The sequence below is a fragment of the Cygnus olor genome, chromosome 6 (genome assembly GCF_009769625.2).
Source record: "Cygnus olor isolate bCygOlo1 chromosome 6, bCygOlo1.pri.v2, whole genome shotgun sequence".
NCBI classification, from domain to species: Eukaryota; Metazoa; Chordata; class Aves; order Anseriformes; family Anatidae; genus Cygnus; species Cygnus olor.
The window spans coordinates 23,762,599-23,790,572 of NC_049174.1; the positions used below are offsets into that span (position 1 = coordinate 23,762,599).

Below are 27,974 nucleotides of genomic sequence, written 5' to 3' on the forward strand. Positions count from 1 at the left end.
GAAGCCTGCAAAGCACAGCCACCACACTTGGCATGGGGCTGCCGGTGTCCGTGGGGAAGCCGGAGCAGCGGTGCCGTCAGCCGCGCAGTCCTTACCTTCCATGTCGATGATGGCCAGCACGGCGCTGGTCATGGCCTCTCCCCGCTCGTTCTCGGCGATGCACGTGTACACGCCAGCGTCCTCCTTCTTGCTGTCCCGGATCCACAGCGTGCCGTACTCCTCCCCGCGCGGGGCGAGCTGCTCCTCATTCCTGTACCAGCGCAGGCTGGGCCGGGGGTTCCCCACCGCCACCACCCGCAGCCGGATGTCACAGCCGGTGCCGATGGCCGCGTTCTTCAGCTTCCGCACGAAGGCCGGCGCCGCCAGGCGAGCGGGGCCCCCCTCGGCCACCCCCTGCTCCGCCGTGACCTTGGCGCGCTTCGGGGGGATGCCGGGACTCGGCGGGGCTGCCCCTGCTCTCCCCATCGGCCGCCCGGGCTCCCCGCCGGCCCCGCTCATGCCGCCGCGTGCCCGCGCCCGGTGCATGGCGCACGGCTCCCCGGCGTGCTCTGGCAGCCCCGCGGCCCCGATCCCACAGCCCCGCGCCCCTCTTCTCTTCTCGGGCCGATGGGTGCCTGCCAAGGGGCGCCGGCGGCGAGGCGGCTCCCCGGTCCAGGTGCCGTCCGGTTCGGTGCCTCCCCCCGGCCGGCCGCAGCCCCGAAGGTCGCAGCGCCGTGGGCAAGCTGGGGGTTATTTTTAGGCCGGGGGCTCAGGTTGCTGCTCGCTGCGTCGCTGGTCACCAAGCGCCCCACGCGGTGCCGCACTCGCGCCCCATGCTCCGCCGCGACCCCGGCCCTCCCCGCGCCTCGGCACCTGCTCCGCCGCCTGCCCCGGTGCGGGTCCCGCGGGTGCCGGCGCTGCCCCGGCACTGGGGCCGTGGCGTCCCCCCCTCGCCCGTCCCGCGCGGCCCCCGCAGAGCTGCGCTCCCTCTGCCCCCTCTCCTCAAGTGGCAGCTGCCTCTGATATGTCACATTCCTTGGCCGGGCTCCCCCTCTCCGCGCCCGCCGCGCCGGCCCTGCAGCACAGCTCCGCTTGCAAAGATAGAAAGGGGCCAGGGCCTTTCCATATTAGCAGCGAGGCTGGGGGGGGGGAACCAGCCTTCCCCATCCCCGGCTGTGTCACCGGATCAGGACAGAGAGACCCTGGTGGCATGCGGAGGGAAAGGACACCGTAATGCTTCCTGCAACGCGAGACCCCGCGCAGGAGCCGGGGGCCGGCTGGCGGTGAGGCCGGGCAGGATCCGGCCCCGCAGGGCCCTCCGTGCCATCCCCAGGAAGGGCCGTGGGCATGGAGAGCAAAGGGATGCTGGCTGGGGATCCCCACGTCCCTCCTGTCCCCAAACCAACCCCGTGAAAGCAGCAAAACCTCTGTTCTCTGAGCCCTGCCTCTCTGCCCCGGCTCGCAGCACCCAGGGCGTGCTAGGAGCAGGAGCACCCCGCCGTCGGGGTTTGGGGTGCCCCACAAGGGCTCCCACACGCCGGGCTCCCTGCAGCCAGCAGCCCCGCGTGGCGTCTCGCCACCCCCGGGCAAGGCAGGGCTTCCCCGACCGGTGGATTTATGGCACCCGCCTCATCACCTGGCCCTGGCCGCCCTCACCAGGGGCTGTAAATCTGGGCGAGCAGGACGTTAACAGCACGGCACACCGCTTCCCCTGGCTGGCTGCGGCACAGCCCGCGGCCACCAGCCCAAGGGCACCGTCATTAGTGGCACATCCCCAGGGCTGGCGGCACGCGTGCCAGGGGGGCTGGCGGGCAGCCGGGATGCCCTGGGACGTGCCGGGGTGGGGGTCCCTGCTACCCACACCCAGGGCTGCAGAGAGCCCAGGGGTCTGGAGGCTGGAGGAAAAGCTTGAGAGCCTTGGGGCACCTCTTCTGCGCCAAGGGATGCTCTTCCCCCTCCCTGTCCCCCCAGCTCGGTCTCTTGGCCCCAAAGGTGATGGAGGGGGCGGCTGGCACAGGGCAGCCCTGGGGGCAGCCAGTGCTGGGGGGCACGGGGCTGCGAGGGGGCTGGAGCCATGGACAAGGTGGGCAAGGAGGGGAAGGTGCCCCCAGCCCTGCCTGCCCCGGAGCTGCAGCAGAGCCCTGGCCCCGCCGGCCGGGGAGGGATGGGGCTGCCTGGCGTCATCCCTCCCCGGGGCAGTGCTCGGTGTCACAGGGCCACCTGCTGGACGCAGCCCTTGAGGTCCGACCCCCTCCAGCCCTCGCTGGCCCCGCAGCCAAATCTGGGGATCCCCACGCTGGCACGAGGCCAGGGGGCTGCGCTGCCTCTCTGGTGGCAGCCCCGTCCCCGCTGGTGGCAGCAGCACCCCGCACCTGGCTGGTCCCCGTGGTGACCCCAGAGCCCCTGCGAACCTGCGCAGGGCTCAGCACCCTTGGGACGCCCCCAGAAGTGGGACTGGGAACCCCACAACCACGGGCAGAGAAACGTTTTGGGGTGCCTGCAGCGTGAGCAACCCGCTTTTCGGGGAGACCCTGCGTGATGGCTCAGGGGGACGTGCAGGGCTGGCCCTCGCCCCTTCTGCTTCAGCAGCGGGGGGCCCTGCGATGCCCCCTGGGTGCCACCGCCCCACCCATCCAACCCCCCCCCCCCCCCCCCAGATTTGCACTCAGAGGCAGGGCGATGCTCCGCTGTTTATTTCAGCCGCCTGAAGAGTCACGTACACGCGGTGGGGTGGGGGTGCAGTGGGGCGAGGGGTGGGGGCGCCTGCCCTGGCCCCCGGGCCTCTCTCCGGCTCCTCTCTTTCTCTCCCCCCTCTCTCCCACTCACTCACTCCTCCTCTCTCCCGTGTCCACCTACGGGTTTCCTCTCGGCTCACCCAGCCCGGCCGCCCCTGCGCAGCCTCCTGCTGCCGGGGACCCCCAGCATGGGGGGGCCGGGCGCTGCCCTCAGCCCCTCGGGGCTGCCTCTGGGGCAGGGGGGGGAGCGCAGGGCCCCGCCCCCCCCGGTGCGGGGGGCGACGCGGGCTGGGTGCACCCCAGCCTCTCCCCATCCCCGGCATCGCTGCGGCCCCCCAGGAGAAACGCCAGCTCCGGGGCGGGCGGCGATGCCGGCGCGGGGAGACGGGTCCTGCTCCTGCGGGACCGACCCCGAGCCTGTGCCCGGCATGGGGAGGGGGCTGCGGGGCGCGGGGGGATCCAGAACCCGCTGCTGGGACCCTCCGGCTCTCCGGCGAGCTGGCCGAGGCCACCACCTGCTCCCCCCACCCCGTCCTGCCTGTCCCCTCCGTCCCTTGCTGCCGCCCCCCGGCCCGGCCCTGATCCTGACGCTGGCTGCCAAGCTGCAAAGCGCTGCGAAGCCGAAGGAGAGAGCCCGGGGGTGTAGGGGGGGAGCCCGGGCCGTGCCCGGGTCGGGGGGGGGGGAAGGACGGGGGAGATGGGGGTCAGGACAGGGGCTGGGCGCCGGGGCGGCGGGACGGAGGAAGGGACGGAAGGTGCCGCTGGGCAGCGTCGTCTACAGCACCTCGTGCTGCTGCTGGGTCGCCTCGCTCACCACCTGCGGGGAGAGGCGGCGTGAGGTGCTGAGATGGCCCCCCCCGGGCCCCAGCCCCCAGCCCCGAGAGGGGGCGAGGCACCGAGCGCGGCCCCCGCCTCCCCTTCAGCCCCTGCTCACCTCCCCATCCCGGGTTTCGATGGTTTTGATCATCACGGTCTTCTTGGTGTGCACTTCAGAGCCGCGCTGCTCCGGGCTGGTCTCTGCGGGCAGGGGACAAGGGGATGGCACCGCCGTGGTGACGGCCACCGTGGGGAATATGTGGCACGGGGCGGGGGGGTTTGGGTTGCGGGCAGTGGGGCCGTTCTCCACGTGCCCTGCTACGGCCAGGGTCTCCGGGAGCCCTGGGTCACCCCCCCCCCCTCACCCCCAGCTCATGGCAAGCACCCACAGGACCCCCGAGGACCTGCCCAAAGCCAGCCGAGGTGTGTCCCCACGGTGGGGCCGTGCCCCCCCAGCTCACCTCGGAAATTGAGCGCAGAGGCGAAGGTCTGGTGCATGGGGATGCTGATCCTGCAGGGACGCAGACACAGGGAGAGCTCAGCGCCAGCCCACGCAGCGGGGCGGCAGCCACCCGCACGCCACGACCCCGCTGGTGTCCGGTCCTGCCCCCCTCCACCTCTCACCGGTTTTCCTCGCCCTCCAGCAGCTTGCGGTACGTGGCGATCTCCACGTCCAGGGCCATCTTGACATTGAGCAGGTCCTGGTACTCGCGCAGGTGCCGGGCCATCTCGTCCTTCAGGTGCCGGATCTCCTCCTCCAGCCGCGCGATGGTGTCCTGGTACCCGCCGGCCTCCCCCGCGAAGCGCTCCTCCATCTCCCGCATCTGGCGCATCAGCGAGTCGTTCTGGGGGGACAGGGGGGATCAGCAGGGTGGGGGGGCTGGGGGGCACCTGGGGTAGGAGCTGGGCTCGATTCTGGGGCTCTAGGGGCTGGATCTGCAATGTGGGGTGCTTTTGGGACACCCTAAGCAATGGGGACCTCGGGGTCCAGCTGACGAGGGGCTGTCACCCTCAGCAGCCTGGGCAGGGAGCGGGTGAGAGCCTCACCCAGGGTGCCCCAGAGCCTCCAGGGTGCCAAAATGACCCCTAGCAGGGCTCCAAGGAGGGAGGAGAGCCCACCGCCCCGGCAAGGCCGTCCCTTGGAGGGTAGGGAGCGGTGCAGGAGCACAGGACAGCTGCCGGGGGTGGGGGCACTGCCACCCTCGTGGCTCCTGGCTGGCTCCTATGACCGTGCCCATGCCAGGCTGGGACTGCTGTGCCGTTTGTTTGTAACTCCCACCCTGCAACCAGACACCCCGTGCCCTGCCCCGGTCTGCCTGGAGCCTCCCGGGCTGGGGCGCCTTCTGCACGTCCTGCATCGACACCAGGGCTCTGCCAAAACCTGTTGCGGAGCCAGGGGAGGCACTGCCCGGCCCAAATGCGGGGGGCGAGTCCCCACAGCAGCAGCTCTGAGAGCTGGGAGGAGCCCCCGAGGTCCCCAAGCACCCCGGAGCTGCACGTCCTTCCCGGGAGGCAGGCTTTGCTCCGTGCTGCCCGCAGCTCACCGTGCCCTTGAGGGCATCGATCTCGCAGGTGTAGGACTGGATCTGGTGCCGGTACTCCAGCATCTCCTGCTTCGCCTGCCGCAGCGCGTCGTTGTTCTTGTTGGCCGCCTGCGTCAGGTCGGACACCTGGGGAGAGGCTGGGGTCAGCGGGTGCTGGCAGCGGGCAGGATGCGACCCGCCGCCCGCGGCCGCCCGGACCCGCACCTTGGACTTGTACCACTCCTCAGCCTCGGCGATGTTCTTGGCGGCGATGCTCTCGTACTGCGCGCGGATGTCTCGCAGCGCAGCCGTCAGGTCGGGCTTGGAGATGTCCATCTCCACCTGGATGTGCTGCTCCTGCAGCTGGGCCTGCAGCTCCCGGATTTCCTGGGGACACGGGGTGACGCGTCAGGGCACCCGCCCCGATCCCCGACCCCAGCGGTGCCCGCGGGAAGCGGGGGCTGCCCGGGACCTACCTCTTCGTGCACCTTCTTGAGGAAGGCGATCTCCTCCTGCAGGGACTCGATGCGTCTCTCCAGGTCGATGCGTGCCAGCGTGGCCGCGTCCACGTCCTGGGGGGGACACGGAGAGGTTGTGGTGACGAGCACCCCGTGGGGTGCCAGGGCTGGGAGCAGCAAAGCTGCATCCATGGCCATGCCCTGGCGCCAGCAGGGGCACGGGGAGGGCGGGGGTCCCAGCCATGCCGAGTGGCCAGGCAGTGGGGGGGGCACGGGTACTCACAGCTCTGAAAGCGGCCAGGTTGTTCTCAGCCTCCTCCTTCAGCTGAATCTCCTCTTGCAGCCTAGGAGCAAAGAGGGGGACGTTAGGGGGACCCGGACGGAGCCCTGTCCCCTGGAGCTGGTGTCCCCGCTTGCTGTCCCCGAGCCCAGCGCGGTCTGGTGGGAACAGGGCGAATTGTCCTGCGCTCCCGGCAGGCGGAGGGAGGGCTGGCGGGGGGCCAGGGGCTCTTCCTCCCATTCCCTATTATAGTCATCGGCAGCGGGAGCACAAAGGCATGAGGTCAGCTCGGTGCCACGCTCACTGCCCCGGCCCTTATAGGGACGAGTGGCCGGCAGCCGGGGGGCACGGGGGGCCTGAGGGACGGCCACCGGCTGAGCCCTTCGTGGGGACGGCAGCAGAGTGAGCTGGGCACCCAGCTCGGGGTACGGGGCAGTGGAGGGAGCCACAGCAGGTCACTGGGTTTTGGGATCTCCTCAATACCACGGGACAGGGGGGCAGTGCTGGGGTGTGGGGGCAGCTCTGGGAGGTGCACCCTGGCTGGGCTGTGCCCGGGGAGGGGACCAGGTGCCCCAGGACGTGGCTCACGGAGCCTCAGGGGGACGGCGATGCCCAGCCATGCTGGCACAGAGGGCAGCAGGAACCTGACACCCGTTTGCCCTGTGCCCTGCTCCTCCCCCGATATTTGGGGTCGTCCCTCCGGGAGCTGGCACAGCAGGGTGGCAGGAGAGCCCTGCGGCCCCCAGCCTCACTGCATCAGGGGCCCCAGCTCCGGCTGCTGCTCCTGCCTGTCTGGGGCAGGGGCTGCTGCTCTGGGTGGGGGGCAGCAGCCTGGGTCACCCCAGGAGTTGGGTACACCAGCCCCCCTCGTCCACATCCCCGCAGCGGCACAGCAGCCAGGGGGAAGGAGCCCCCAGCATCAGGGGTGCTGCCTGGTGTCGTGGGGATCCATGGGAGTCCCTCAGCACAGCCATCCCTCTGGCTCTGCCCCCCAGCCCCAGCCCCAGCAGGGCCTGCAGCATCCCTGGGGAGGCCGGGGGGTCCCTGCAGCTCCCCTGGCACCATGGGCACCCACGGCAGACCTGGCACCCCTGGCCTGCAGAAGCACGGCTGCTTCCTTCGCTCCCTCCTTCGCATCCGGAGCCGGTGGAGCACCCCCCTCCCACCCGTCTTGCTTCCGCCTGCCCGGCTGCCCCTGTCCATCTGTCCGTCTGTCCATCTCTCCATCTGTCCATCCCCTGGAGCTCAGCACGCTCACGGGCTGGCTGCCCCTTCCTGGCGTGAACAGGGCAGGGATCCCCGATCCCCCAGCTCTGGGGGTCCCGTGCCATCACAGCCCGGTCCCCAGCCCTGCTGCAGCATCTGGGAAGGGAGGGTACAGGGGACACCCCCCTCTGCCGGGGACGTCCTCCCTGCTGGGTGCTCCCTGGGCACCTCACAAGGGTTGGTGTGTGCTGGCCGTGGCTCTCCTCTCCTGCTCACCCTGTGCCGTGGTTTGGGCAGCCTCAGCACCGGCACGGGGGGGCGCGGGTGCCCTCCTCCCTCCCAGGACTCGCAGGACCGTGGGGCAGATGGGCGCCCAGCAGCCAGCCAGCGAGGGCCGTGGCCAGGGAGACGGGGCGAGGACAAGGGGATGGAGGAGCGGGGCCACGACGGCAGCGAGCACCCGAGCGGGTGCCGGGGAGCCGTACCCAGGGATGGAGCCGTCCCCAGGGACGGAGCCACGGGGCGGAGAGGCAAGGGCCCCCCTCACCTCTGCTTGAGCTTCTGCAGGTCATCGAGCAGGTTGTCGCGCTCCACCTCCACACGTGCCCGCTGGCCGGTCAGCGCGTCCACCTGGCGGCGGAGCTCCCGCAGCTCCTCCTCGTACATCTCGGCCACGCGGGTGGGCTCCTTGCCCCGCAGGCGGTTCACCTCGGCCACCATCAGGGCGTTCTGCTGCTCCAGGAAGCGCACCTTCTCGATGTAGTTGGCGAAGCGGTCATTGAGCTCCTGCAGCTCCACCTTCTCGTTGGTGCGGGTCTGGAGGAACTCCTGGTTCATGGCATCGGCCAGGCTGAAGTCCAGCAGCTCGCCGGCACCCTGGTAGGCGCTCTGGTAGGAGCGCAGGGGCGTCACGCGGGTGGTGCGGAAGGTGGAGAAGCTGGGCACGGCCGAGGTGCGCGACACCTGGTAGACGCGGGAGGTGACGGAGCTGCCGCTGCCCTTGCTCCCGAAGGAGGCGCGGGGGAAGACCGGGGAGGTGCCGCCGAAGGTGCGGCGGTAGGAAGAGACCCGCTGGCTGGAGGAGTAGGACTGGCTCATGGTGGCGGCGGTGGTGGCGGCGGCGGCGGCGGCGAGGCTGGAGCAGGGAGCAGGGAGCAGGAGCAGGGCTGGCGAGCGGCCGGAGCTCGGCGAGGCGTCGGGAGGGGACCCGCGGCGCCGCTATTTGTATCCTGCTGACATCACCGGCCCCTCCTGCTCCGGGACAGCTGGGGGATGCTGGGGGGGACGGCTGCCAGCCCCCGCCCCCCGACGCTCACCTGCGGGCACCGCAGGGCCACGGCCCCCCCGCGGCCCCCCCCACGTGGCTCACACCTCCGCCTGGGCACCCCTGGGCACCCCCAGACCTCTTGTTAGTTTGACTGCCCCCCATGGACCCCCTTCATGCTGCCCCATCCTGGGCAGTGTCCCTGGGGGAACAAGGAGAGGATCGGGGGCAGCGGATGGTGACCCCCCCAGATCCCCGATGGGGCGCAGTGCCCCCCCACCGGGGAGCCCAGGCAGACAGATGGTGCTGGGGGGAAAGAAGGGCGCTCAGCCATTCGCACCATCACTTGTCCCTCCTGGAGCCCAGACCCCATGTCCTGGTGGGCACACTCCCCAAATTGGCCGTGGGCACCCCAAAATGTCCCCGGGCACCCCAAAACGTCCCTGGTACCACCCTGACCTGCCCCATGGCAAGAGGCCCAGGCTTAGCTCCCTGCTTGGGGCCAGATAACAGTGACCCATTCCCCCCCCCCCCGGGAGACCTGCCCCACAGAGAGGGGGACACAGGGGGGACCCTTTGGAGGGGGCAACATGGGGGGCCCTGCCCTGAGTGTGCTTGGGCTGACCCCCCCAGGCAGGCCCCCCCTTTCTGACACGGAGGGGTCCAAGGTGGGGCCGGGCACCCGCGGGGAGGTGCTGAGTGACCCTGAGCAGGTGCCGGGGTGCGGAGCGCTCGGTGACAGTGACATCACCCGGGTCCCGGCTCCGGCACATTCCCGAAGCAGCAGGCACCCAACCAAAATAGCCTCCGTACTCATCCGCGTGGGACAGGCGTGGTATTTATAGCTGGGGGAGGCACCCTCTTAACCCTTCTTGTGCCGGGAGCGTGGATGGGGACCCTGCCCGGAGCAGCCCCAACACCTCCCTGGTCCCCGTCACCCCGAGAGCAGGGCGATGTCCCCAGGAGCAGCAGGCTCTGCCCTGTCTCCTCAGCTTTCCCCTTCGCCCTACATTGCTTTGGGGAGCAGAACGCCCATCCTAACTCTCCAAAACTTCCCAGAGTGGGGCTGTGCTGGGGCACCCCCTCCTCCCCAAGCCCCGCTGCCCACCCGCTGACCCCCCGCCCTGCCCAAACCAGGCTGCTTTGACCGACAGCGGCTGGCACAGCCCCAGTGCCACTGTCCCTGGGACGTCCTGGCGGGGGACACCGCGGTGCCACCGGGTGCGTGGTGACTCAGCAGCAGGAGCAGCGCTCAGCCTCGCATGCCGCACACCTCCTGGCCCCCTGCGCCGGCTGCAGCGCGGGCACCGAGCGGTGCCAGGGCTTGGCGGCAGCATCCTCCGCTGCCCCGGCTCCCTGCCAGCCTTGGGGGGGGGGGAAAGCGAGGGTCTGGGTGCCGTGGCCATAAGGTGGGCAGAAGCTCGAGGCCCCAAATCTAGGCTGTCCCCCCCCCCCTCAAGCCCTCTCAATCTCTGGAGCCCCTCCAGGCTGCTTAGACACAGCGTAATGCCGTGGCTTCCCGGATGGTGCACGCTGCCTGGCGGAGCCTGCCTTTAAAAGGGAAGGTATTTCCAGATGGGGCTGTTTCATCCCAGCACGGGGTGGGGGGGGTGGGGGGAGAAGAAGATGGAAAAACATACAGCATCCTTCCTCCTCCTGGCCCTGCTCCCGGAGTGCCCGGCGCATCCCTGACCCCGCACGTGTGCCCTGCCTGTCCCCACGCCGCCTCGGGCAGGAAGGGTGGGACGCCAGCCCCTGGATCGGGCACAGAGGGGCACGTGGGACCCCACGCTGGCACGGGGACCCAGCCCCACTGCTCTGCTGCCCCTTCCCGTGACCCCATCCTGCAGGCAGGGTTGGGGTGCTCCTGGGCACCGCTGGGCGCAGGGGAAGTGGTTCCAAGGGGTTAAGGAGCCGCGTCGTGCCGATCCTGCTCTGGGACGAACTTTCTGAAGTGGCCTTTCCTCAGCCGCCCCGACAGCCTTCCGGGACATCTCTGCGAGTGCAGAGGCCCGGCGGCTGGCGTGGACAGGCAGACGCCTCTTAGGAAATCCCCTTCCCCGAGGAGCAGGCACAGGAAAGAGGCGGGGAGCAGCGGGAAGGAGGGGTCGGGGTGGACTGGCACCCCCAGGGAGAGACCCTCCACCGAACTGGGGGGCTAACTCCTCTCTGCACCCCAGGGGCATGGCAGGGGCTCGTGGGGTCCCTCCAGTTGGGGAGGATGCCCAGCATCACCCAGCGGCCACGCAGCTCCGGCCCGGGCCAAGCTGACCCAGCCCGAGCCTGGGAACGGGGCCCCAAGCCCCAGTGCTGGCTTGGCCCCAGCTCCCGCAGGGCCCTGGGACGAGGCCGCAGCGGGAAGACGTCGGGAGCTGGAATGTCAAACAAGGCCCGTGAGCCAAGCCAGCTGCATCCCGCAGCCGCCCCTCCTCCCCGGCCCTCCCTCCCCGCTGCTCCCCCAGGATTTAAGGAGCGCGGGGAGCCGCGCACAGCCTCCCCGGGGCTGCGGGCACCGGGGGCCTGGAGCCGGGCAGGGTGCGGGGACGGGGTGCCGGCTCCTCCCCGGTGCCCTACCGCAGCACCGCGTGCCCCCGGGGCCGCTCTGGTTCTGCGTGCCCCCACGCCCGCCTCCCGCCCGGCGAGCAGGGGTGACCGGGCGGATGGGAATGAAGCAGCCAGGGCGTCCACCCCCTCCTTGCTGGCCCCCGGCCCTCTCCCTGCGTCCCGCTCCTTTTACAGCCACGAGCCTCCCAGGCGCCTTTACCCTAAGAGGGAAGGACCGTGCGCCCATTCCCCGGCGCTGACAGGCCCGGGGCGCGTGCTATTGTCTAAATAGGAGATCGCGCTCCTTCCCTGCCTGGACCACGGCCCAGGCAGCGTGCCGGGGTCCCAGGAGGTTGTGGGTGCACCGCAGGCTGCAGCCCACCGCCCGCTGCTCCCCTCGGCTGACCCCGGGTCGTGGAGATGCTGGGGATCACTGCCTGTCCCCAAGCACTACGAGGATGCTGGCGGTGCCTGGCCGACCCCATGGCACGTGTGGATGCTGGGGGTGGCCGGCTATCCCCCGTAATTTACAGGGATGCTGGGGCATGCTTGCTTGCCCTCCGTGGTCCACGTAGGTATTTGGGGCAAGTTGTTGCCTCTGTGGTCCATGAGGATGCCGGGGGGGACCTGTTGCCCCCAGGGCCTGTGTAGATGCTGGAGGAGACCGGCTGCCCCCATAGTCCCTGCGGATGCCTGCACTGATCGGTCATACCCAGCTGCCCCCATGATCCACGGTGGTGCTGGTGGTGTTCACCTGACCCACATCCCGAGGGGACGCTGGGGATACCCCACTGCCCCCGCGGTCCTTGGGGGCTGTCACCTCCCCCCGTGGCCATGGGGATGCAGCGCAGCTGCCCTCGCAGTCCGCACGGACCCACGATAACTGGCCGCCCCCGTGGTCCAGGAGGATGCTGGGGGTATCTGTCTGCACGGCCCCGATGGCATCAGCCGTGCCAGTGAGATGAGGTAGTGCCTGCTGCCCGGCGTGGCTGGCGGCTCACGTAAGGCGCGGAGGCCGTGCGCTCAGCCTGCAGCAATGCTGGGCGGTGATTTCACTTCCCCATGCTCGGACACGTGGCCTGCGCTGGGGGCTCGGCGCCTCTCGCCGCTCCTGGGCGGCAGCGCGGGTGCCATCCCGGCCCTCGTCCTGGCAGAGCAGGGGTCCAGGCTGCAGAAGAAGGGGCGGCCCTTCCCGGAGCTCGGGCTGTGTTTACACACCCATCCCGGGCCGTCTCTCCCTTAACTCTTTCCAGTGGGGCTCAGCTCTGGCTGCACGTTCCCAGAGCCACCAGCCAGCCCAAGGAACGCTTCCCGGTGCCCAGCCCACACCGTGCTGCTCCCCGCACTGCTCAGCACCCTGCTCCCCGCCAGCTACCCCTGGGCACATGCACGAGCCCTGCGGCGGGGTGCAAGCACCCCGAGGAGGAGCTGGAGCCAGCTCCGGGGGGCTGATGGGGCTGCCTGGGGCTCCCCGCGGCACCAGGGGGGCTGTGGGACATGGCGGTTCGGGGGCAGGAGCAGATCCTCCTGATGGGGTGGGGGGTGGCCGCGGCAGGTGCTGCGCAGACCCCAGCACCCAGCCAGGGGTGAGTCAGAGAGTGCCCAGAAATAGACTCCGGGAGCTTTTTCGGGAAGCCCCCGTGGCTCCAGGAATAGCTGCCGCATGCCAAGGCGCTGCCCTTTGCTCGCCGACCGTGGGGCTGGGCAGGGGCCACACCCGGCACTGCCACTCACCCACGCCCCCACCCCGGGCACCCCCACCCCGGGCACCCCCACCCCGGGCACCCCAGCCCCAGGGCACCCCAGCCCCAGGGCACCCCCTCGATCCCACACCCAGCCACTGGGGACACATCCATCCAGGGCACCCGCCTCCTACAGTCCATCCTGGGGTCCCCGTGGGCTCCGGGGACACACCTGATCCAGGCACCCACTTCGGAAATGTCCCCAGAGCTGGGACCCAAGCAGCCGGGTGCCCGTAGCAGTGGGGGTGATGGTGGCAGGAGGAGCAGGTGGACGGTGGCACAGGGTCCCCTCAGAAGGAGGGTGAAGGGCAAGGGGTGCTGGGCGCCCGGCCCTGCCCTGGTGCAGCACTGGGCCCTGTGTTTTGCTGTGGTGGCTGCGGTTGACATGGAGACCCCCCAGCTGTCTGCTCGCGGGGTGCCAGGAGGTGGGGGCACTTGTTCCCCTCCGGGGGGGGAGAGGCAGGTGCTGGGGGCTGGGAGCATAAATCCGGAGCTGTCGTGAGCTGCCGGCACGGCAGGTCCCGGGGTCAGGGGCGGCAGGACCGCCAGTTTCCAGTCCCCTGGACACGGACGACGTCTCAGGCTAACGGTGCCCATGCTGGTGACTCAGGAGCTGGGAATCCGGCTGGCACCCAGCACCTGGCCCCTCTGTACCACTCACGGGCTGCCACGTGCGTCCCGCCCTGAGCCACGCTGCTTTCAGGGAAAACGGAGTCCTGCTGGGAAATGACGTGGGTGCTGGTGGGAGCCCTCACGCTGCTGACCCCGACCCGTGCCGGGGGATGAGGCGAGGGCGAGGCCAGGAGCCACCCTGACTGCTCCCATTCCGGGCTGCCCCAGCTGGCTCAGCACGGCGGGCAGCACTGCCACCCGCGGCCATGGTCCCCTGGCGGACGTGGCACCGAGGGCTTGCTCCTCGCGAGGCCCAGGCAGCGCCGAAGCCGGGGTGAAGCGGTGCCACAGGGAGCCGTGCCCCCAGCCACCGACCCCAGAGCAACCCAGCGCGCACAACCCCCTGCAGCGCCGGGCAGGACGGGCGCAACCGACGGGGGCACCCCTTGCTTGCACGCTGCCGGGAGCTGCAGCGCCCTTGGGCACCGCGTCCCCGGAGGGCGCAGGGCGCGCGGCGCAAGGTGCGAGAGGACGGTGCCCGGCGCCCGGTGCACGGTGCCCGGGGCACGCTGCAGGAGGCACGGCGCTCCCCGGGAGCGGTGGTGGGGAGGGGACGGGGGAGGGCTGCCCGCTGCCTCCGGTCCTCCGCGGCACCGGGGGGCGCACGGGCGCGGGGCGGGCCGGGCCGGGGCGGCGGCGGCCATGCAGGTACCGGGCGGGAGGGAGCCGGCGGGGACGGGGTCCCCCCGAAGAGGGGGTCCGGCCGCCGTCCGGGACCGGCTGGGGGGAAGGGGGGGGGGGTCTGGGGGTGTCCGAGCCGCGGGGTGACCCCGGTGCCGGTCCCCGCAGGCGGCGACCCAAGCCCCGAAGCAGGCCGTGCAGGCGGCGGCGCAGGAGCTGGTGAGGTTCGTGAACCGCAGCCCCTCGCCCTACCATGGTAAGGAACCCTACCCGCCCCCCCCCCCCGTCCTGCATCCCCCTCCCCAAAACCCCCCCCGGCCCCCCGGTAACGGCGCCGTTTCCCCCCCGCAGCGGTGGCCGAGTGCCGCAGCCGGCTGCTGCAGGCTGGCTTCCAGGAGCTGAAGGAGACGGAGCACTGGGACATCCGCCCCGCCAGCAAGGTGGGCTGGGGGCTCGGGCGTCCCCTTCCCCGCCGGGGGAGCCGCGGCGGCGAGGTGGGGACCCTCACCGCGCGCCTCTGCCCGCAGTACTTCGTCACCAGGAACCACTCGACGCTCATCGCCTTCGCCGTCGGAGGACGGTTCCAGCCGGGGAACGGCTTCAGCCTGCTCGGGGCGCACACCGACAGCCCCTGCCTCAGGGTGAGCGAGCACCAGCACCGCCCGGACACGCTTCGTGGGCGAAAGGGGAGCTCTCCCTGAGCCCCCGCGCCTCCCGGTGCCCACCCGAGCCCCCCGGGGCGTTGCGGTGCCGGTGACGTCTCTGCCCTCACCCAGGTGAAGCGGCGCTCCAAGCGGGGCCAGGTGGGCACCGTGCAGGTGGGAGTGGAGACCTACGGAGGGGGCATCTGGAACACCTGGTTCGACCGCGACCTCACGGTTGCAGGGAGGGTGATCGTAAAGGTGAGCCCTGGCGCGGGGATGGTGGCTCGGGTGCCTGCCCTCACCCCGAGCGGGGCCCGCTGCTGCCCCCGTGGCCCCGCAGGGCGGCCGAGCAGTGCTCCCTGTGTTTCAGGAGCCGAGCGCGGGGCGCCTGGAGCAGCGCCTGGTGCACGTGGAGCGGCCCGTCCTGCGCATCCCCCACCTGGCCATCCATCTGCAGCGCAGCGTCAATGAGAGCTTCGGGCCCAACACCGAGCACCACCTGTAAGTCCTGTGCTTAACGTTCGGTGTGTCCTCGCTGCGTTCGGCGAGGCGGTGACTCCCTGGGGAGCAGGGCGGGCACGCCGGGAGGGCACGCTCGTGTGTGACCTGAGCAAGAGGGCTGAGCAAAGCCCCGTATGCTGACAGCACCGTCTTCCCGCAGGGTCCCCATTCTGGCCACTGCTGTGCAGGAGGAGCTGGAAAAGGAGGTGCTCATGGAGGGCACGCCGTGCAACGCTGCCGCCCAGGTGAGCTAGGCGTCCAGGACTAGAGGAGGCTCGTGCCAGGACCTCCATGTGCCACCTTTTGGTCGCCAGCCCTCAGGTTCCCCTTCTCCCCGTTCCCTGCTGGTAACCCCGAGTTTCACCACGTACACTGCACACCCGCTCCGCTGTGCTCTGTTCCCAGCCATCACACAGAAAGGGGGGCAGCCCCCATAAAGCTGTCACGGGTGGCTTCCCGGTGCTCCCAGGGGCGATGGCATGGTGGGGAGGTTTCCCGGCAGCCTGCCCACAGCCCTGCTTCCTTCCCAGACAGAGCGGCACAGCCCTGTGCTGCTTTCCCTGCTCTGCACCCAGCTGGGGGTGAAACCGGAGCAGATCGTGGAGCTGGAGCTGTGCCTGGCGGATACGCAGCCGGCGGTGAGTAGGGGCAGGAGCCTCCCCTGCCCGCACGCAGCGTGCCTGCACAGGTTCTGCTGGGAGCCGGGCCCGCTGCGAGGAGGTGGCTCGTGAGGGGCCGGGTTTGGGACACATCCAGCGTACCTCTGGTGACCCGAAGCTCGTGTCCTGCTCCTCGCCCTCTGCCTGCAGACTCTCGGTGGTGCCTTTGACGAGTTCATCTTCTCCCCGCGCCTGGACAACCTGCACAGCTGCTACTGTGCCCTGCAGGTGAGCGGAGCAGGAAAGGAGCCTTGGGACTGCAGCGTGGCCCCCATGGGACTTGGTTTGGTTTAGTGGGGCCATGAGCTGGTTCCCAGGGGGGTCTTGCTCGTCAGAGGACCCAGGGCTGGATGGGAGCTGCGCTGCGTGTGTGGCGCGCCCAGCAGCTCCCAAGGGTGCCGGCTTCACAGCTCCTCTCCCTGGTGCTTTGGGTTCTCCTGGGGAAATTCCCACCAGCTCGGTGTTGAGCTTCCTGCGATGGGGTGGCGCTCAGGCTGGTGCCCTTTCTCTTCCTCCATGCCTCCAGGCCTTGATCGACTCGTGCTCAGCACCCTCCTCCCTCTCCCAGGAGCCCAACGTGCGTCTCATTGCGCTCTACGACAACGAAGAGGTGAGGGCACAGCCGGGGGGCAGCCACACAGAGGGGCTCCGTCCTCTTTGCTCTCCGTCGCCGGTGTCTGGCAGGACCTGAGGGGCAAGATAGGCTTTGGTCACCCCACCACAAAGCCTGGTGTGGTTGGCAGCCCGCCTGCCGGCTGGGGGGAGCACCCCGTCACCCGGCTGTCCCCTGGGGTGGTGCTGGGTGCGGTGTGCTGATGGTGTCCTGGCAGGTGGGGTCGGAGAGCGCGCAGGGCGCGGAGTCCCTGCTGACGGAGCTGGTGCTGCGCCGGATCTCGGCGTCGCCACAAAACCTCACGGCCTTTGAGGAGGCTGTGGCCAAGTCCTACATGATCAGCGCTGACATGGCCCACGCCGTGCACCCCAACTATGTGTGAGTATGCGGGAGCCCTGCCCCTCACCGGGGGGGGACACCTCTCTCTCAGTGGCAGGAGGGAGGGCTGCAGCGTGAAACTTGTGCTGCTCTTCTGCAGAGACAAGCACGAGGAGAACCATCGGCCAGCCTTCCACAAGGTGAGCACGGCTTCTGCTTCGTGCCAGACCCGGTGCTGCCCTGCGGCAGCATGAGGCACCCAGCCGCTCCCCAGAGTGCAGCCCCGGGTCCAACTCCAGCGTTTGTACTTTGTCCTGCCTCATGGCTCCGCTGTGCCACGTACCCGCAGTTAGCTGCCTGGAGCTGCAGCCCTCGCCCTCGAGCCCTTCCTGGCTCGGAGCTGGGGCCGGCCCCGTGGGGCTGTCCCGGGGAGGAGGGAACAGCCCGGTGGCATGGGGTGTGGCGGTGTCTCTGAGCGTGCGTCTCTCCCGGGCACTCCTGAGCCCGGGTGCACAGCGTGCCCCGTGCGATCCCAGACCTCAGCGTGCCTTCCCTTGCACAGGGCCCCGTCATCAAAGTGAACAGCAACCAGCGCTACGCCTCCACGGCTGTCACCGAGGCGGTCATCCGGGACATCGCCGCCCGCGTGGGCGTCCCCCTGCAGGTGAGTGGCCCTGCTGGGCCCCCCGAGGGGGGCTGCGGGGCGCTGGGGGCAGCCGCCGACGCCGTGTCCCCGCGCAGGAGTTCATGGTGCGCAACGACACGCCCTGCGGCACCACCATCGGCCCCATCCTGGCGTCCCGCCTGGGGCTGCGCGTGCTGGACCTGGGCTGCCCGCAGCTGGCCATGCACTCCATCCGCGAGATGTGCTGCACCTCGGGGGTGCTGCAGAGCATCACCCTCTTCAAGGTGAGCCTGGTGCCCCCCCCCCACCCCCCTTTTCCCCTCGAACCCCTGCCCCCACTGCTCCACATCCCCGCACTCCTTTATCCCCATCCACCCCCCGGCTCGGGTCCCACCCTGCCGTGCTCCCCGCTTCCAGCGGTGCCCCCTCGCCCCCCCCCCTCTATCCCAGCCTTCCCGGTGCCTGCCATCCCCAAATGGTTCCTATGGCAACCGGCGCTGCCTTGACTCAGCGCTGGGTTTCTATGGCGACGTGGTCCTGCTCCGTGCGAGGCGGGGGCTGCGCTGCCACCGTCCCCCCCCCCGGCGGGGGGCTCCCCCTGCTCCCCCTGATGGGCTGCCTCCTTCCAGGCCTTCTTCGAGCTCCTGCCAGCCGTCAGTGCCAGCCTGCTGGTGGACTGAGGGCGGCGAGGGGGGCTTCCCGGGGGGGCTCAGCCCCGATTAAAGCTCCTCTTGTCTCAGCAGCGTGTCCGTGCATGTGGTTGCAGTGGGAAGAGGGGCGTGGGTCCTGGGGGGCGTGGAGCTGCCTGGGCCGGGGGTCCAGCGGGGAGGGGTGCGGGGCGGGAGGTGACGCGGGGCGGTGCAGGACGGCCCCAGGAGCCGGCAGTGCCGGGGAAGAGGGGGGTGCACAGGGCACGGCGGTGCCCGCCCGGCCCCGCAGCCCCCTGGTGCCGCGTTCCCGCGCTCCGGCTCCGGGCGCGCCACGGCGGCTTTCCCGCGGGCCCGGGGTGTGAGGGCGTGGCCCGGCGCTCGCCGCCCATTGGCCCGGCTCCGGGGGCGTGGCCCAGGCGGGAGCCACTGGCGCCGCGGCGCGCCGGCACGCCCCCGGGGGGGCGTGGCCGGCCTCGGGGGACGCAGCGATTGGCAGCGGCGCGGGGCGCGACGGCTTTGCCTCCGCTCCGTCTGAGGGGGGAGGGAAAAAAGTCGCGGGCTCCCATTGGCCGCGGCGCGGCGGCGGGCCGGCTGTGATTGGCGGGGCGGCGGCGGGGGGCGCGGCCGGCGGCGCGGCGCGGCGGGGCGCGGGTTGGCGGCGGCGGCGGCGGGGGCGCGGCGGCGGGTGCGCCATGGTGCGGCCGTGAGCGGAGCATGGGGCGGCGGCTGCTCCGCGCGCTGCTCTGCCTCCTCCTCGTGGCCGCCCGCGGGCTGCTGCGGGCCGGCGGCGCCACCGCCACCGCCGCGCACGGTGAGGCCGGGGCACCGGGACGGGGGGCGCTCGCCGGGGGTGGCCCTGCGCGGTGGGACCGGCACCGGCGCCGGGAGAGCCCCGCTGCTCCGGCGGGAGGGCCGCCGCTGCGGCCGGTTGGGCCGGCGGGGTCGGGCCCCGGGGCGCCGCCGGGATGGGGGCCGGGGCAGCGGTACCGAGCGGCGGCGGCGGTTCCCCCCCCCCCCCCCCCCCCCGGGACACCGGCGCCCTTTGGCCGCCCTCTGCCGGGAGGCGAGAGCCGCCGGTGCGCCCGCCCGCCCGTCCTGCGCGGCCCCCGCCCGGGGCTCCGGGGCACCGGGTGCCGTTACCGGCCGCACGGTAGCCGCTGACTCACCACCGGCGGGCCGGTGCCGCTCCGTCCATCGCCCCCGAGGCCACCCCGGCGGGGACGGCAGCGCCTCGGGGCCGCCCCGCGGGGTCCCGCCAGCCCCGGGAGCAACCGGAGACGGCGCCGGAGCGGCCGCGGCCGAGCCCTGCCCTGCCCGGGGCGGCCTCCCGGGGCCGGTGCCTCCCCCGGCGGGACGCGGCGGCGCCGCTTCAGCACCGCGGACAGCGCCCGGCCGGCCCCGCCGCCCCGGGACCGGCACCCCCGGGGACCCCCCACGGGGACCCCACCCCCGGGAACCCCCCCCGGACCCCCCCTCACCCCTCCGGGGCCAAAGCCCCCCGCACCCCGCCGCCCCCTCCCCGCTCGTTGCCCCGTCCCCCCGTTTGTCCCCCCCCCCCACACCCCCAGGGAGCTGGCGCGGCGCAGCCCGCGGGTGCCGGGGTTTGGGGGTTTTTGGGGGACCCCCCCCCACACCTGCACCCCCACTTGCCCCCGTCCCCCCCGCGGCGGGCGCGGCGGGCCCCTCCCTCCCCTCCCCCCGGTTGTTTTCTCGTTCCTTCCTCGCCATCCGGGGCTGAGTCATCGCCTGCTGCCGTCTCGCTGCTGACGGTCTTGGACCGAGGTGCGGGGGGGAGGAAGGGGGAAGCCGCCCCCCGAAACGAGCGGAGAGCCCCCCTCTCCCCCCCCCCCCCCGCCCCGTCTGTGTGCCTGGGGTCCCCCCGCGCAGGCAGAGCGGGTCCCCGCGTAGCAGGGCGCGGGGCTGCGTCCCCGCCTCGTAGTGCCGCGTGTGGGTGGGCGACAGACGGGGTCTTGCAGCTCCCAGCCGTCCCTTCCCAACTGCTCCGGGCACCCCAAAGACTTCCGGGCTTCCCCCCCCCCCCCCCGCCCCGAGCCCCCTTCGTGGCTTTGGGGACAGGGGAAGGCGTGCGCTGGGGCCCTGTGCCACCAGGCTTTGCCCCCCGCAGACGCCTCTGCGCCCCCGTGGCACTTACGCGCGGAGCAGAGGTCCCCAGGCAGGTGTCCGTCCTGCTGCTGCTGAGCAAACCCCGTTGCCCCCCCCCCCCTTCTGACCGTCCCGGCTCTGTCTGTCTGTCCGTCCGCCCCAGGCTGCCTGTTTGACCGGAGGCTGTGCGCCCCCCAGGAGGTGTGTGTGCAGGGTAAGTGCCTGGAGGCGCCGGGGGGGGGTCCCGTCTCCCGGCCCTTTCCAAGGAGCCGGGGAGGACGCAGGGCGACTTGGGGTGTGCCGGGGGGGGGTGGGCACGGCAGGAGAAAGGTGCCCCCCTTCTCCACCGCGGGGTGTTTGTTTGCCCCCCGTGCCCCACCGCCCCGCTCTGTTGCAGATGGGCTGTTTGGGCAGTGCCAGGTGGGCTCGGCGCAGGACAGACCCTACTTCCAGGTCACCTCCCCGGTGCTCCAGCGCCTGCAGGATGTCTTGCGGCACCTCATGGCACAAGGTGAAGGGGCAGCGCCGTGGGGGCAGGGCGTCAGGCCGCCTCGCGTAGTGGCGCTGTAGGGCGCAGGAGCGTTTGGGGTCCTGCTGGCCCGAGGCTGGGGTGGGGTGGGCAGGGATGCAGCTGACCCTGGGGGGAATGGGGCCGAACGCAGGGTCAGCTGGATCCCGGGGCAGCCTCCTGGTGTCTCACGGCCCCCTCCCTGCTCAGGGCTCTCGTGGCAGGACGGCGTCACCCAGTACGTGATCTCGCAGGAGATGGAGCGCATCCCCCGCCTCCGCCCGCCGCCCTCGCTGGAGCCCGCGGCCAGGGACAGGTAGGGCAGGGCCACCCTCCGGCCTGGCCGCGCTCCTCCCTGCGGGGTCTTCCCCCCAAACGGGGCTGGGGGCACCCCGTACCCAGGAGGGTCACCCTGCGCTGTTCCCTCCCAGGTTCCTGCCCCTGCGCGGCTCCCCCCGGCGAGCCCTGCTGCCCCCGGACCCCGGCGTGCCCCCGGCCCCGCACGTGGGGCAGCCCCCGGCGCTGCTGCCCGCCGCCCTGCTGCAGCGCTACCTGGAGCACCTCCTGCTGCCCCCGCCGCCCCAGCTGGGCTACGAGGAGGCCCTGCTGCACCCCTACTCCTACCACAAGGTGTGCAGCCCCTCTCCTTCCCCCCCCCCAAGCCAGAAAGGTGGGGATGGGCAGGGGGCTGCTGCGCTCTGACCCGAGGACACGGTTCTGGTTGCAGTTCGGCTACCAGGACAGCGCTCACCAGCTCCCCGGCAGCACGGCCAGGCAGAGCCCTGAAACCGCCTCGCTGCTGGGCCGGGTCCCTGCCCAGGCCCTTTTTGGGGCCGGCCCCGTGCCCTCCTACGGCGGGCAGCCGGGGGCGGACGGGGGGCATCTCTTCCAGGACCTGGGCATGCTCTCCCTGCCCCGAGAGAAGAACGGCCGCACGGACCCCGCCGGCAGCCGGCTCCCGCACGGCTTGCGGCTCCCCGGAGACTTCAGGGACGTGGAGGAGCGGGAGCAGCCGGCGCCCCTGGCCGCCCAGCCACCCCTTGCGCAGACAGGTACGGGTTCCTCCCGGTCCGGGCTCTCCATCCCATTTGCCTTCACGCCTGCTAGCCCCCTGGTGCAGCCTGTGAGCAGCATATCCCACCCCAAACCCCTGCCTGCTGCTTCCCAAGCCCTTGGGCGCTGCAGGGCTCCGACCTGACGCTGTGCCCTCTTGCAGATGCCTCCCTGAAGAGGCTGGCCTCCCTCCTGGCCAGCTACGGGCTGGGGCTGCCCGAGCTGAGCCCCCAGCAGCTGAGCAGCCTCTCCGCCCTGCTCCAGCTGCTCCAGAGCTCTGGTGAGTTGGGCGTGGGGTCTCGCAGCGTGGGGCGTGGGGTGCTGCCTCTCCCTGGGGCTCCTTGTGGGATCTCCATCTCTCCCCTTCCCAGGTGCTGCCAGCCCCGAAGCGCCCACAGCGAAACGTGTCAGCGTGCAGCAGGGCGCCGCCGTGCCGCAGGTGGGGTGTGCGTGCGTGGGGAGGGGGCGCGGCCCCCCCAGGGCTCCCCCCGGGGGTCCCAGCGCCTCCCTTCCCCTCCGTCCAGGTGACAGAAGGGGACATGCAGCACGGAGAGGAGCCGGTGCCCCCTTCCTCCGCGGCGCCGCCCCTCAAAACCACAGCCAGCAGCTCCCCCGCGGATGTGCCCAGGGGCCGGGGAGGCTACTCGCCAGCCCCCCCAGCAGAGCCGCAGCGGGGACACGGGGGGGACACGCTCGGCCCCGGGACACTGGTGGCGGTGGAGAAGAAGAGCTACACGGAGGCGAAGGACGGCGGTGGGGCGCAGCGGGGCACGCGGCCGCCGGATGAGTACGGCTACATCGTCACGGACCAGAAGTGAGAGCCACGTCGGGGCTCCCTGAGCATGTGCAGACCCCATCCCCGGCGTGGGGGCCGTGTACCCCCCCTGCAGCCCCCTCCTCACCCTGCCTCTGCTCCCCGCAGGCCGCTGGGGCTGGCCGCCGGCGTGCGGCTGCTGGAGCTCCTCGCCAAGCGCGTGCACCTCTCCACCGCCAGCTTCATCAACATCAGGTGGGGGTGCGGGTTGTACGGCCACCCGAGGAGGGGAGGGGATGGGGACGGGGTCTGCACACCCCGGTCTCACCCTGTGTCCCCCGGCAGCGTCGTGGGTCCTGCGCTCACCTTCCGCGTCCGGCAGAACGCCCAGAACCTCTCGCTGGCCGACGTGGCCAGCCGGGCTGGTGAGTGGGCTCGGGGCTGGGGTTCCCCTGCTCCTGCCCCCCTCCCCCCCTTTTTTTTTTTTGTTTCCCTCCGTCTGAGCATCTTCCATCCGCAGAGCAAATGAAGGCAGAGCTGGAGGCAGAGCTGGGCCTGAAGATCGTGCAGACGGGAGTGGGAGAGGTAGGGGCACGGCGGGGCCGTCCCTCGGGGCTGGGGTGGGCAGCGGGGTGCTGCGGTGAGCGTGGGGCTCTGGGGGTCCCCGGGGAGCAGAGGGCGGCGTCCTCCAGGACCAGGGGGGCTACAGGCTGCGCCCCCCGGGGCTGATCTCGTACCCTCACTTCCCTACAGCCCGTGCACCCTTCTCTGGCAAGGGCCTGGCCGTCCTAGCTCTGCGCTGTGCCCTGAGCACCCTGGGGACCAGGCAGGGAAAATGCCATCCCCCCAGGGAACAGCAAAGCAGCTGGGGGCAGGGATGGAGCAGCAGCCATCTGCTGGGGGGGGGGGCACCCCTTCCCCGTGCCCCTCTGGGACCTCGGGAGCCATCTCCCGGGGCGGGGGAGCGGGGCCAGAGGTGGGGACCGAGCACAGCCCCCGTCTTTGCAGCCTGGGGACGGGTACAGCAAGCCCCGAGCCCCGGGTCCCCATTTCCCACCCCTGCTCCCCTGTGGAGAGATTTGGGGACCCTGGTGGGGGAAGGCCATGGAGGGGGGCCCTGGGCACCGAGGCAGCGCCTCCATCAGCACCGTGGAGCATCGCTATGGCAACCCGCTGGATGTGACAAGTGGCAGGAGCCGGGAGATGAGGGAGCGGCGCTCGGAGGAGGCTGAAGCAGCTCTTGCTGCGGGGACCTTCTCGGTCCCCAGCCCCGCTCCGGGCTCGGGGTGGGGGGCAGGATGAGAGGTGGGGGCCTCACGCAGGGCTGCTGGCACCGTGCTCGCCGCAGCCGAGGTCCCCTTGGGGAGGGGGTGGCAAAAAGCTGCGCCCCCCCCGGGGCCTCCCCCTCGCCCCCCGGGGCGGGGGCATCCCCGGCAGCGTGAGGGATGACGCGGGGATGGTGACGGTGAGGATGGTGATGGCGGTGACGCCGCATCCCCCCGGTAACCTCACCGGGCCGTGGCCAATGGCAGCCCGAGGCAGTGAGGTAATGCCAGGCTCCGGCGCCGCATTGGGTGTGTGGGGAGTTTTTTTTTTGGGGGGGGGGGGGCGGATTGCCCCCGGACCCGGCAGAAGGGGGGCTCAGCCTTGGGGGGTTCATCCAGCGAGGGCTCAGCACCCTCCTGCCACAGCGTGCGGGATGAGGGGTTGAGGAGGTTCAGCCTCTTGGGGTGGATGGGGCAGGAGCGCGCTGAGCCCAGGCTCCTGCCCCGCAGAAGGGCCAGGAATGGGGCATCCCAGGCTGGGGGGCCCAGGGAGCAGCCCCCGGGTGCTGGGAGCGGTAGGATGCAGGCTGCAACCCTCTGCATCCCCAGGGACACGAGTGTGAGCCGTGCGCCGTGCAGGCGGGTGCAAACAGCGGCACACATGTCCCCAGGGGGACACCAGCTCTGCCCCAGCCGTGTGCTGGGAGGAGCAGCACAGCCCCAACCATCCTCGCTCTGCTTTAGCCCCTCAAAAACGACGCAGAACGGGGTCTTCCCCCCGTGCAGATGCCCCCTGCTAATCCTTGCTCGGCTCTGCCCCCAGCGAAACGAGGCGGCTGCCTACCCGCACCCCTCCCGCTTCGGGGACGGCTTCCACTCGGTGCTGCTGACCTTCATCGCCCTGGCCTGCGTGGCCGGCGTCTCCATCGCGGCCGCCGCGGCCTTCTGCCTCCGGCAGCACGCCAAGCAGCGGGAGAAGGAGCGCCTGGCCGCCCTGGGGCCCGAGGGTGCCGCCGACAGCACCCTCGAGTACCAGGTAGGGGTGCTGGGTGCCACGGGATGCGGCCAAACTGCATCGGCACTGCTCGGGGGGGCGCGCAGGGGGTGCCCTACAGCTGAGGGTTGGGGTCCTGGCCGGCGTCCCCAGGAGCTGTGCCGCCAGCACATGGCCACCAAGTCGCTGTTCGGCCGCGCCGAGGCCCCCGCAGCGCCGGCGGAGACGTCGCGGGTGAGCAGCGTCTCGTCGCAGTTCAGCGATGCCCCGCAGCCCAGCCCCAGCTCCCACAGCAGCACGCCGTCCTGGTGCGAGGAGCCCGTCCAGTCCAACATGGACATCTCCACCGGGCACATGATCCTGGTGAGCCCTCCCGGCGGGGATACGGCCCCTCGCGGCCCCCCCCCCCCCCCCCCGTCACCGTGCTGACCCCCGCCTCTCTCCGTGCCAGGCCTACATGGAGGACCACCTCCGCAACCGCGACCGGCTGGCCAAGGAGTGGCAGGCTCTGTGTGCCTACCAGGCCGAGCCCAGCGTCTGCTCCGTTGCCCAGAGCGAAGCCAACCTGAAGAAGAACCGCAACCCGGACTACGTGCCCTGTGAGCGGCCCGGGGACCTGCTGCCAGGGGGAGGCAGGAGGGACGCGAGGGGCAGGGGGATGCTTGAGGCCGAGGCAGGCTGCGGTGTGCCCCAGGTAGCTGGCAGGTGCTGCCCTGGGTGCTGACGGCCTCCCCGGCTCCTTTTCCCCAGATGACCACGTGCGGATCAAGCTGAAAGCCGAGAGCAACCCGTCCCGCAGCGACTTCATCAATGCCAGCCCCATCGTGAGTGAGCGCGGGGGTCCCACGGGGGGGTCTCACCCTGCCACGGGCTCGGCTCTGTGAGGTGGGGCCAGACCCAGCGTGCATCCATCCGGGCTGTCCCGTGACACACCTGTCCCAGGATTCAGATGTTAAAATCCATTCCCCCCGGCTGTGGCAGCTGGAGCTCCCTTTCAGCCCTGTTGCCCCCGGAGCCCCTCCCGGTGCCGCATCCCCGTGACCCCCCCCCCCCCTCCCCCTGCAGATCGAGCACGACCCGCGGATGCCGGCGTACATCGCCACGCAGGGACCGCTGTCCCACACCATCGCCGACTTCTGGCAGGTGAGCGTCCCCCAGCAATCTGGGGACAGGGGGCTGCCCCACGCACAGCCGGGGCTCCTCCGCCCTGGTCCTGGTGCCGCTCACCGCGGTCCAGCCGGGTCCCAGCAGCTCGGCCACCGTGCCTGGGCTGTCCGCCGGCGGTGACGGCCGCGGCGCTGTGTGTGCAGATGGTGTGGGAGCACGGCTGCACCGTCATCGTCATGCTGAGCCCCCTGGCCGAGGACAGTGTGAAGCAGTGTGACCGCTACTGGCCGGACGAAGGCTCCTCCCTGTACCACATCTACGAGGCAAGCGAGGGCTGGGCGCATCCTTGGGGGGGGGGGGGGCTCCTGGGAGCACCGCCCTGCCCTGCTTCTCCAGCGTGGGGCTGTGCGCTGCGAGGCTCCCCCGGGGCCCCTGTCACCCCATCCCGTGTCCCCCCCCCTCCCCCCCCCCCCCGGGCAGGTGAACCTGGTGTCGGAGCACATCTGGTGCGAGGACTTCCTGGTGCGCAGCTTCTACCTGAAGAACGTGCAGTCGCAGGAGACCCGCACCCTGACGCAGTTCCACTTCCTCAGCTGGCCGGCCGAGGGCATCCCCGCCACCACCCGGCCCCTCCTCGACTTCCGCAGGTGAGCGCCAGCCCCCCGGGGGGGCACCGGTGTCTGGGCAGGGTGGGCGCAGCTCAACTGGGGGCTGGCGGTGGCGGGGAGCGATGGACGGGGACGAGCCACCAGGGGAAGATGCTGGGGGCTCTCCAGCCCTCGCGGTGGGGATGGCACAGCCTTGGCACCCTCCCCAGCCCTGGGTGCAAGAAGAAACACCCCGTGGGGCAGGCACAGAACTGGTCACCTCGCGGCTCAGCTCCGGCTTCACCTGCAGCCGGGGGGGCTCCTGCTGGGGCCAGGGACCCTGCTTTTGGGGGCACCGGGGGTCTCCGGGCACGTCGCCCCGCTCACGCGCTGTGTCTCTCTGTCTGTCTCTGTCCCTCTCTCGCAGCTGCCGGCGTCATTTTTGTGATTTGCAGCTAGTAATCTGGCTCCAGTTGCATAGTCACAAAAGTGATCGTTGGCAGCCGTGCCTGCTGCATGGAGCGTGCCGGGAGCCCAGCCGGGGCCGGCACGCGGCTTCGTGCCCCCGCCGGACCAGAGCCACCCCCCTGCTATCCCCTGTCCCGTACCGGGGAGGTGGCAGGAGCCGAGGGCCGGGCCCCCTGTGCCAAGTCGCTGCCCCCGTTTGCTCGGTGCAGCCTGCCCCCGGCAGGGCAGGGCGCTGATGTGCTGCTGCCTCTTGTCCTTGCAGGAAGGTGAACAAGTGCTACCGGGGCCGCTCCTGCCCGATCATCGTGCACTGCAGGTACCGCTGGGGACGGGGGGGCTGCGAGGCAGGGACAGGCCGGCCCCTGGAGCTGGCCACCCCGTGCCAAACATCCACGTCTTGCAGTGACGGCGCAGGCAGGACCGGGACCTACATCCTCGTCGACATGGTCCTGAACCGCATGGCCAAAGGTACGGCGGTGCCGCGGGCGCTTCTGCCCCATCTGGCTGGCGGCGGGGGGGCTCAGCCCTGACCTCCGCCCCTCCTCGTGCCTCTCCCCCAGGGGTGAAGGAGATCGACATCGCCGCCACGCTGGAGCACATCCGCGACCAGCGGCCCGGCATGGTGCAGACCAAGGTACCCCAGACCCCCTCCCTGGCTGCCCCCAGCCCCGAGCGGGGGCTGCCCCCAGGCTCACCCCCTCCTCTGCGCCCCCAGGACCAGTTTGAGTTCGCGCTGACCGCCGTGGCCGAGGAGGTGAACGCCATCCTGAAGGCACTGCCGCAGTGATGGCAAAGACCCCCCCCCTTCCCTCTCGTCTCCTCCACTCCCCGACACCCCCCTGCCCTCTGGCTTCGAGCGCTCTCCTCGCCCTGTAAATGCTGTCTGTGCTGCTCGCTGTCCCCCCCTGCTCCCCTGCCCCGTGGCACCGAGCCCCCGCTGCTGCTGCAGGACCTGCCTCTCGTCCCCTGCAGCGGAGGGGCCGGGGGGGGCCACGCTGGGATGGTGCCATGGGGACACATTCTCCCCCCCCCCCCCCAGCCGGGGGAGCACTGCGCTGGGGTCCTGGTCCTGCCCCCCACCCCCACCCCGTCCCCTCCGTGTCGTTCCCACCTCGTCACTCGAGCAGAAGAGAAATTTCTAGAGAAATATAATTTTGTATCTGGATGTGAATAAAGTTCTTGTGTCACGTTGGTGCAGCTGCAGCCGGGCCTGGCCTCCCTCTGTGTGGGCATGGGGGGGGGGACACGCAGGGGTGGCGGGCTCTGAAGCACCCCCGGGAGCACA

General features: G+C 71.4%; 4 protein-coding genes across 5 annotated transcripts in view; 2 read left to right on the plus strand and 2 right to left on the minus strand.

The window, feature by feature from the left end:
* SPEG (striated muscle enriched protein kinase) overlaps window positions 1–591 on the minus strand; it is a 34,681-nt gene extending 34,090 nt beyond the window's left edge. The window contains 1 exon segment of the mRNA XM_040561600.1: window positions 96–591. Within this exon segment, the coding sequence (XP_040417534.1) occupies window positions 96–525 (430 nt within the window). The 5' untranslated portion in view covers window positions 526–591.
* A 2,066-nt stretch (window positions 592–2,657) lies between these two features.
* On the minus strand, window positions 2,658–8,203 carry DES (desmin). Its single transcript, XM_040561595.1, has 9 exons — window positions 7,545–8,203; window positions 5,795–5,855; window positions 5,530–5,625; window positions 5,279–5,440; window positions 5,075–5,200; window positions 4,155–4,375; window positions 3,992–4,041; window positions 3,649–3,731; window positions 2,658–3,531 (listed from the first exon to the last, which is right to left on the minus strand). The coding sequence occupies exons 1-9, from the start codon at window positions 8,093–8,095 to the stop codon at window positions 3,490–3,492; spliced, it is 1,392 nt and encodes a 463-aa protein (XP_040417529.1). The 5' UTR covers window positions 8,096–8,203; the 3' UTR covers window positions 2,658–3,489.
* A 5,607-nt stretch (window positions 8,204–13,810) lies between these two features.
* On the plus strand, window positions 13,811–17,939 carry LOC121072215 (aspartyl aminopeptidase). 2 transcript variants are annotated; one of them, XM_040561594.1, is made up of 15 exons: window positions 13,811–13,867; window positions 14,009–14,096; window positions 14,192–14,280; window positions 14,368–14,481; window positions 14,617–14,742; window positions 14,855–14,985; window positions 15,146–15,230; window positions 15,516–15,623; window positions 15,795–15,872; window positions 16,171–16,254; window positions 16,475–16,635; window positions 16,736–16,775; window positions 17,138–17,239; window positions 17,317–17,484; window positions 17,830–17,939. In XM_040561594.1, the coding sequence occupies exons 1-15, from the start codon at window positions 13,862–13,864 to the stop codon at window positions 17,878–17,880; spliced, it is 1,431 nt and encodes a 476-aa protein (XP_040417528.1). In that variant the 5' UTR covers window positions 13,811–13,861; the 3' UTR covers window positions 17,881–17,939. The 2 variants fall into 2 exon arrangements, with proteins under 2 accessions (XP_040417528.1, XP_040417527.1); XM_040561593.1 differs by having other exon boundaries at window positions 14,192–14,481.
* A 563-nt stretch (window positions 17,940–18,502) lies between these two features.
* Window positions 18,503–27,957, plus strand: PTPRN (protein tyrosine phosphatase receptor type N). Its single transcript, XM_040562320.1, has 23 exons — window positions 18,503–18,661; window positions 20,117–20,167; window positions 20,351–20,464; window positions 20,672–20,777; window positions 20,893–21,091; window positions 21,189–21,513; window positions 21,678–21,794; window positions 21,886–21,953; window positions 22,039–22,328; window positions 22,437–22,523; window positions 22,614–22,693; window positions 22,789–22,853; window positions 24,357–24,569; window positions 24,681–24,890; window positions 24,979–25,126; window positions 25,278–25,351; window positions 25,593–25,670; window positions 25,838–25,957; window positions 26,115–26,281; window positions 26,952–27,005; window positions 27,093–27,157; window positions 27,250–27,323; window positions 27,405–27,957. The coding sequence occupies exons 1-23, from the start codon at window positions 18,565–18,567 to the stop codon at window positions 27,474–27,476; spliced, it is 2,874 nt and encodes a 957-aa protein (XP_040418254.1). The 5' UTR covers window positions 18,503–18,564; the 3' UTR covers window positions 27,477–27,957.
* The last annotated feature ends 17 nt before the right edge of the window (window positions 27,958–27,974 follow it).

Excerpts from the sequence above, each read along its gene's own strand:
- DES (XM_040561595.1), bottom strand. The coding sequence starts at position 8,095 with ATGAGCCAGTCCTACTCCTCCAGCCAGCGGGTCTCTTCCTACCGCCGC. Across the intron at positions 5,856-7,544 it reads CTGCAGAAGCTCAAGCAGAG|GCTGCAAGAGGAGATTCAGC; the intron begins GTGAGGGGGGCC and ends CTTTGCTCCTAG. Across the intron at positions 5,626-5,794 it reads ACCTGGCCGCTTTCAGAGCT|GACGTGGACGCGGCCACGCT; the intron begins GTGAGTACCCGT and ends TGTCCCCCCCAG.
- LOC121072215 (XM_040561593.1), top strand. Across the intron at positions 15,873-16,170 it reads GCTGCTACTGTGCCCTGCAG|GCCTTGATCGACTCGTGCTC; the intron begins GTGAGCGGAGCA and ends CCATGCCTCCAG. Across the intron at positions 17,485-17,829 it reads AGAGCATCACCCTCTTCAAG|GCCTTCTTCGAGCTCCTGCC; the intron begins GTGAGCCTGGTG and ends GCCTCCTTCCAG.
- PTPRN (XM_040562320.1), top strand. The coding sequence starts at position 18,565 with ATGGGGCGGCGGCTGCTCCGCGCGCTGCTCTGCCTCCTCCTCGTGGCC. Across the intron at positions 24,891-24,978 it reads CCACCGGGCACATGATCCTG|GCCTACATGGAGGACCACCT; the intron begins GTGAGCCCTCCC and ends TCTCCGTGCCAG. Across the intron at positions 27,006-27,092 it reads CCGATCATCGTGCACTGCAG|TGACGGCGCAGGCAGGACCG; the intron begins GTACCGCTGGGG and ends CACGTCTTGCAG.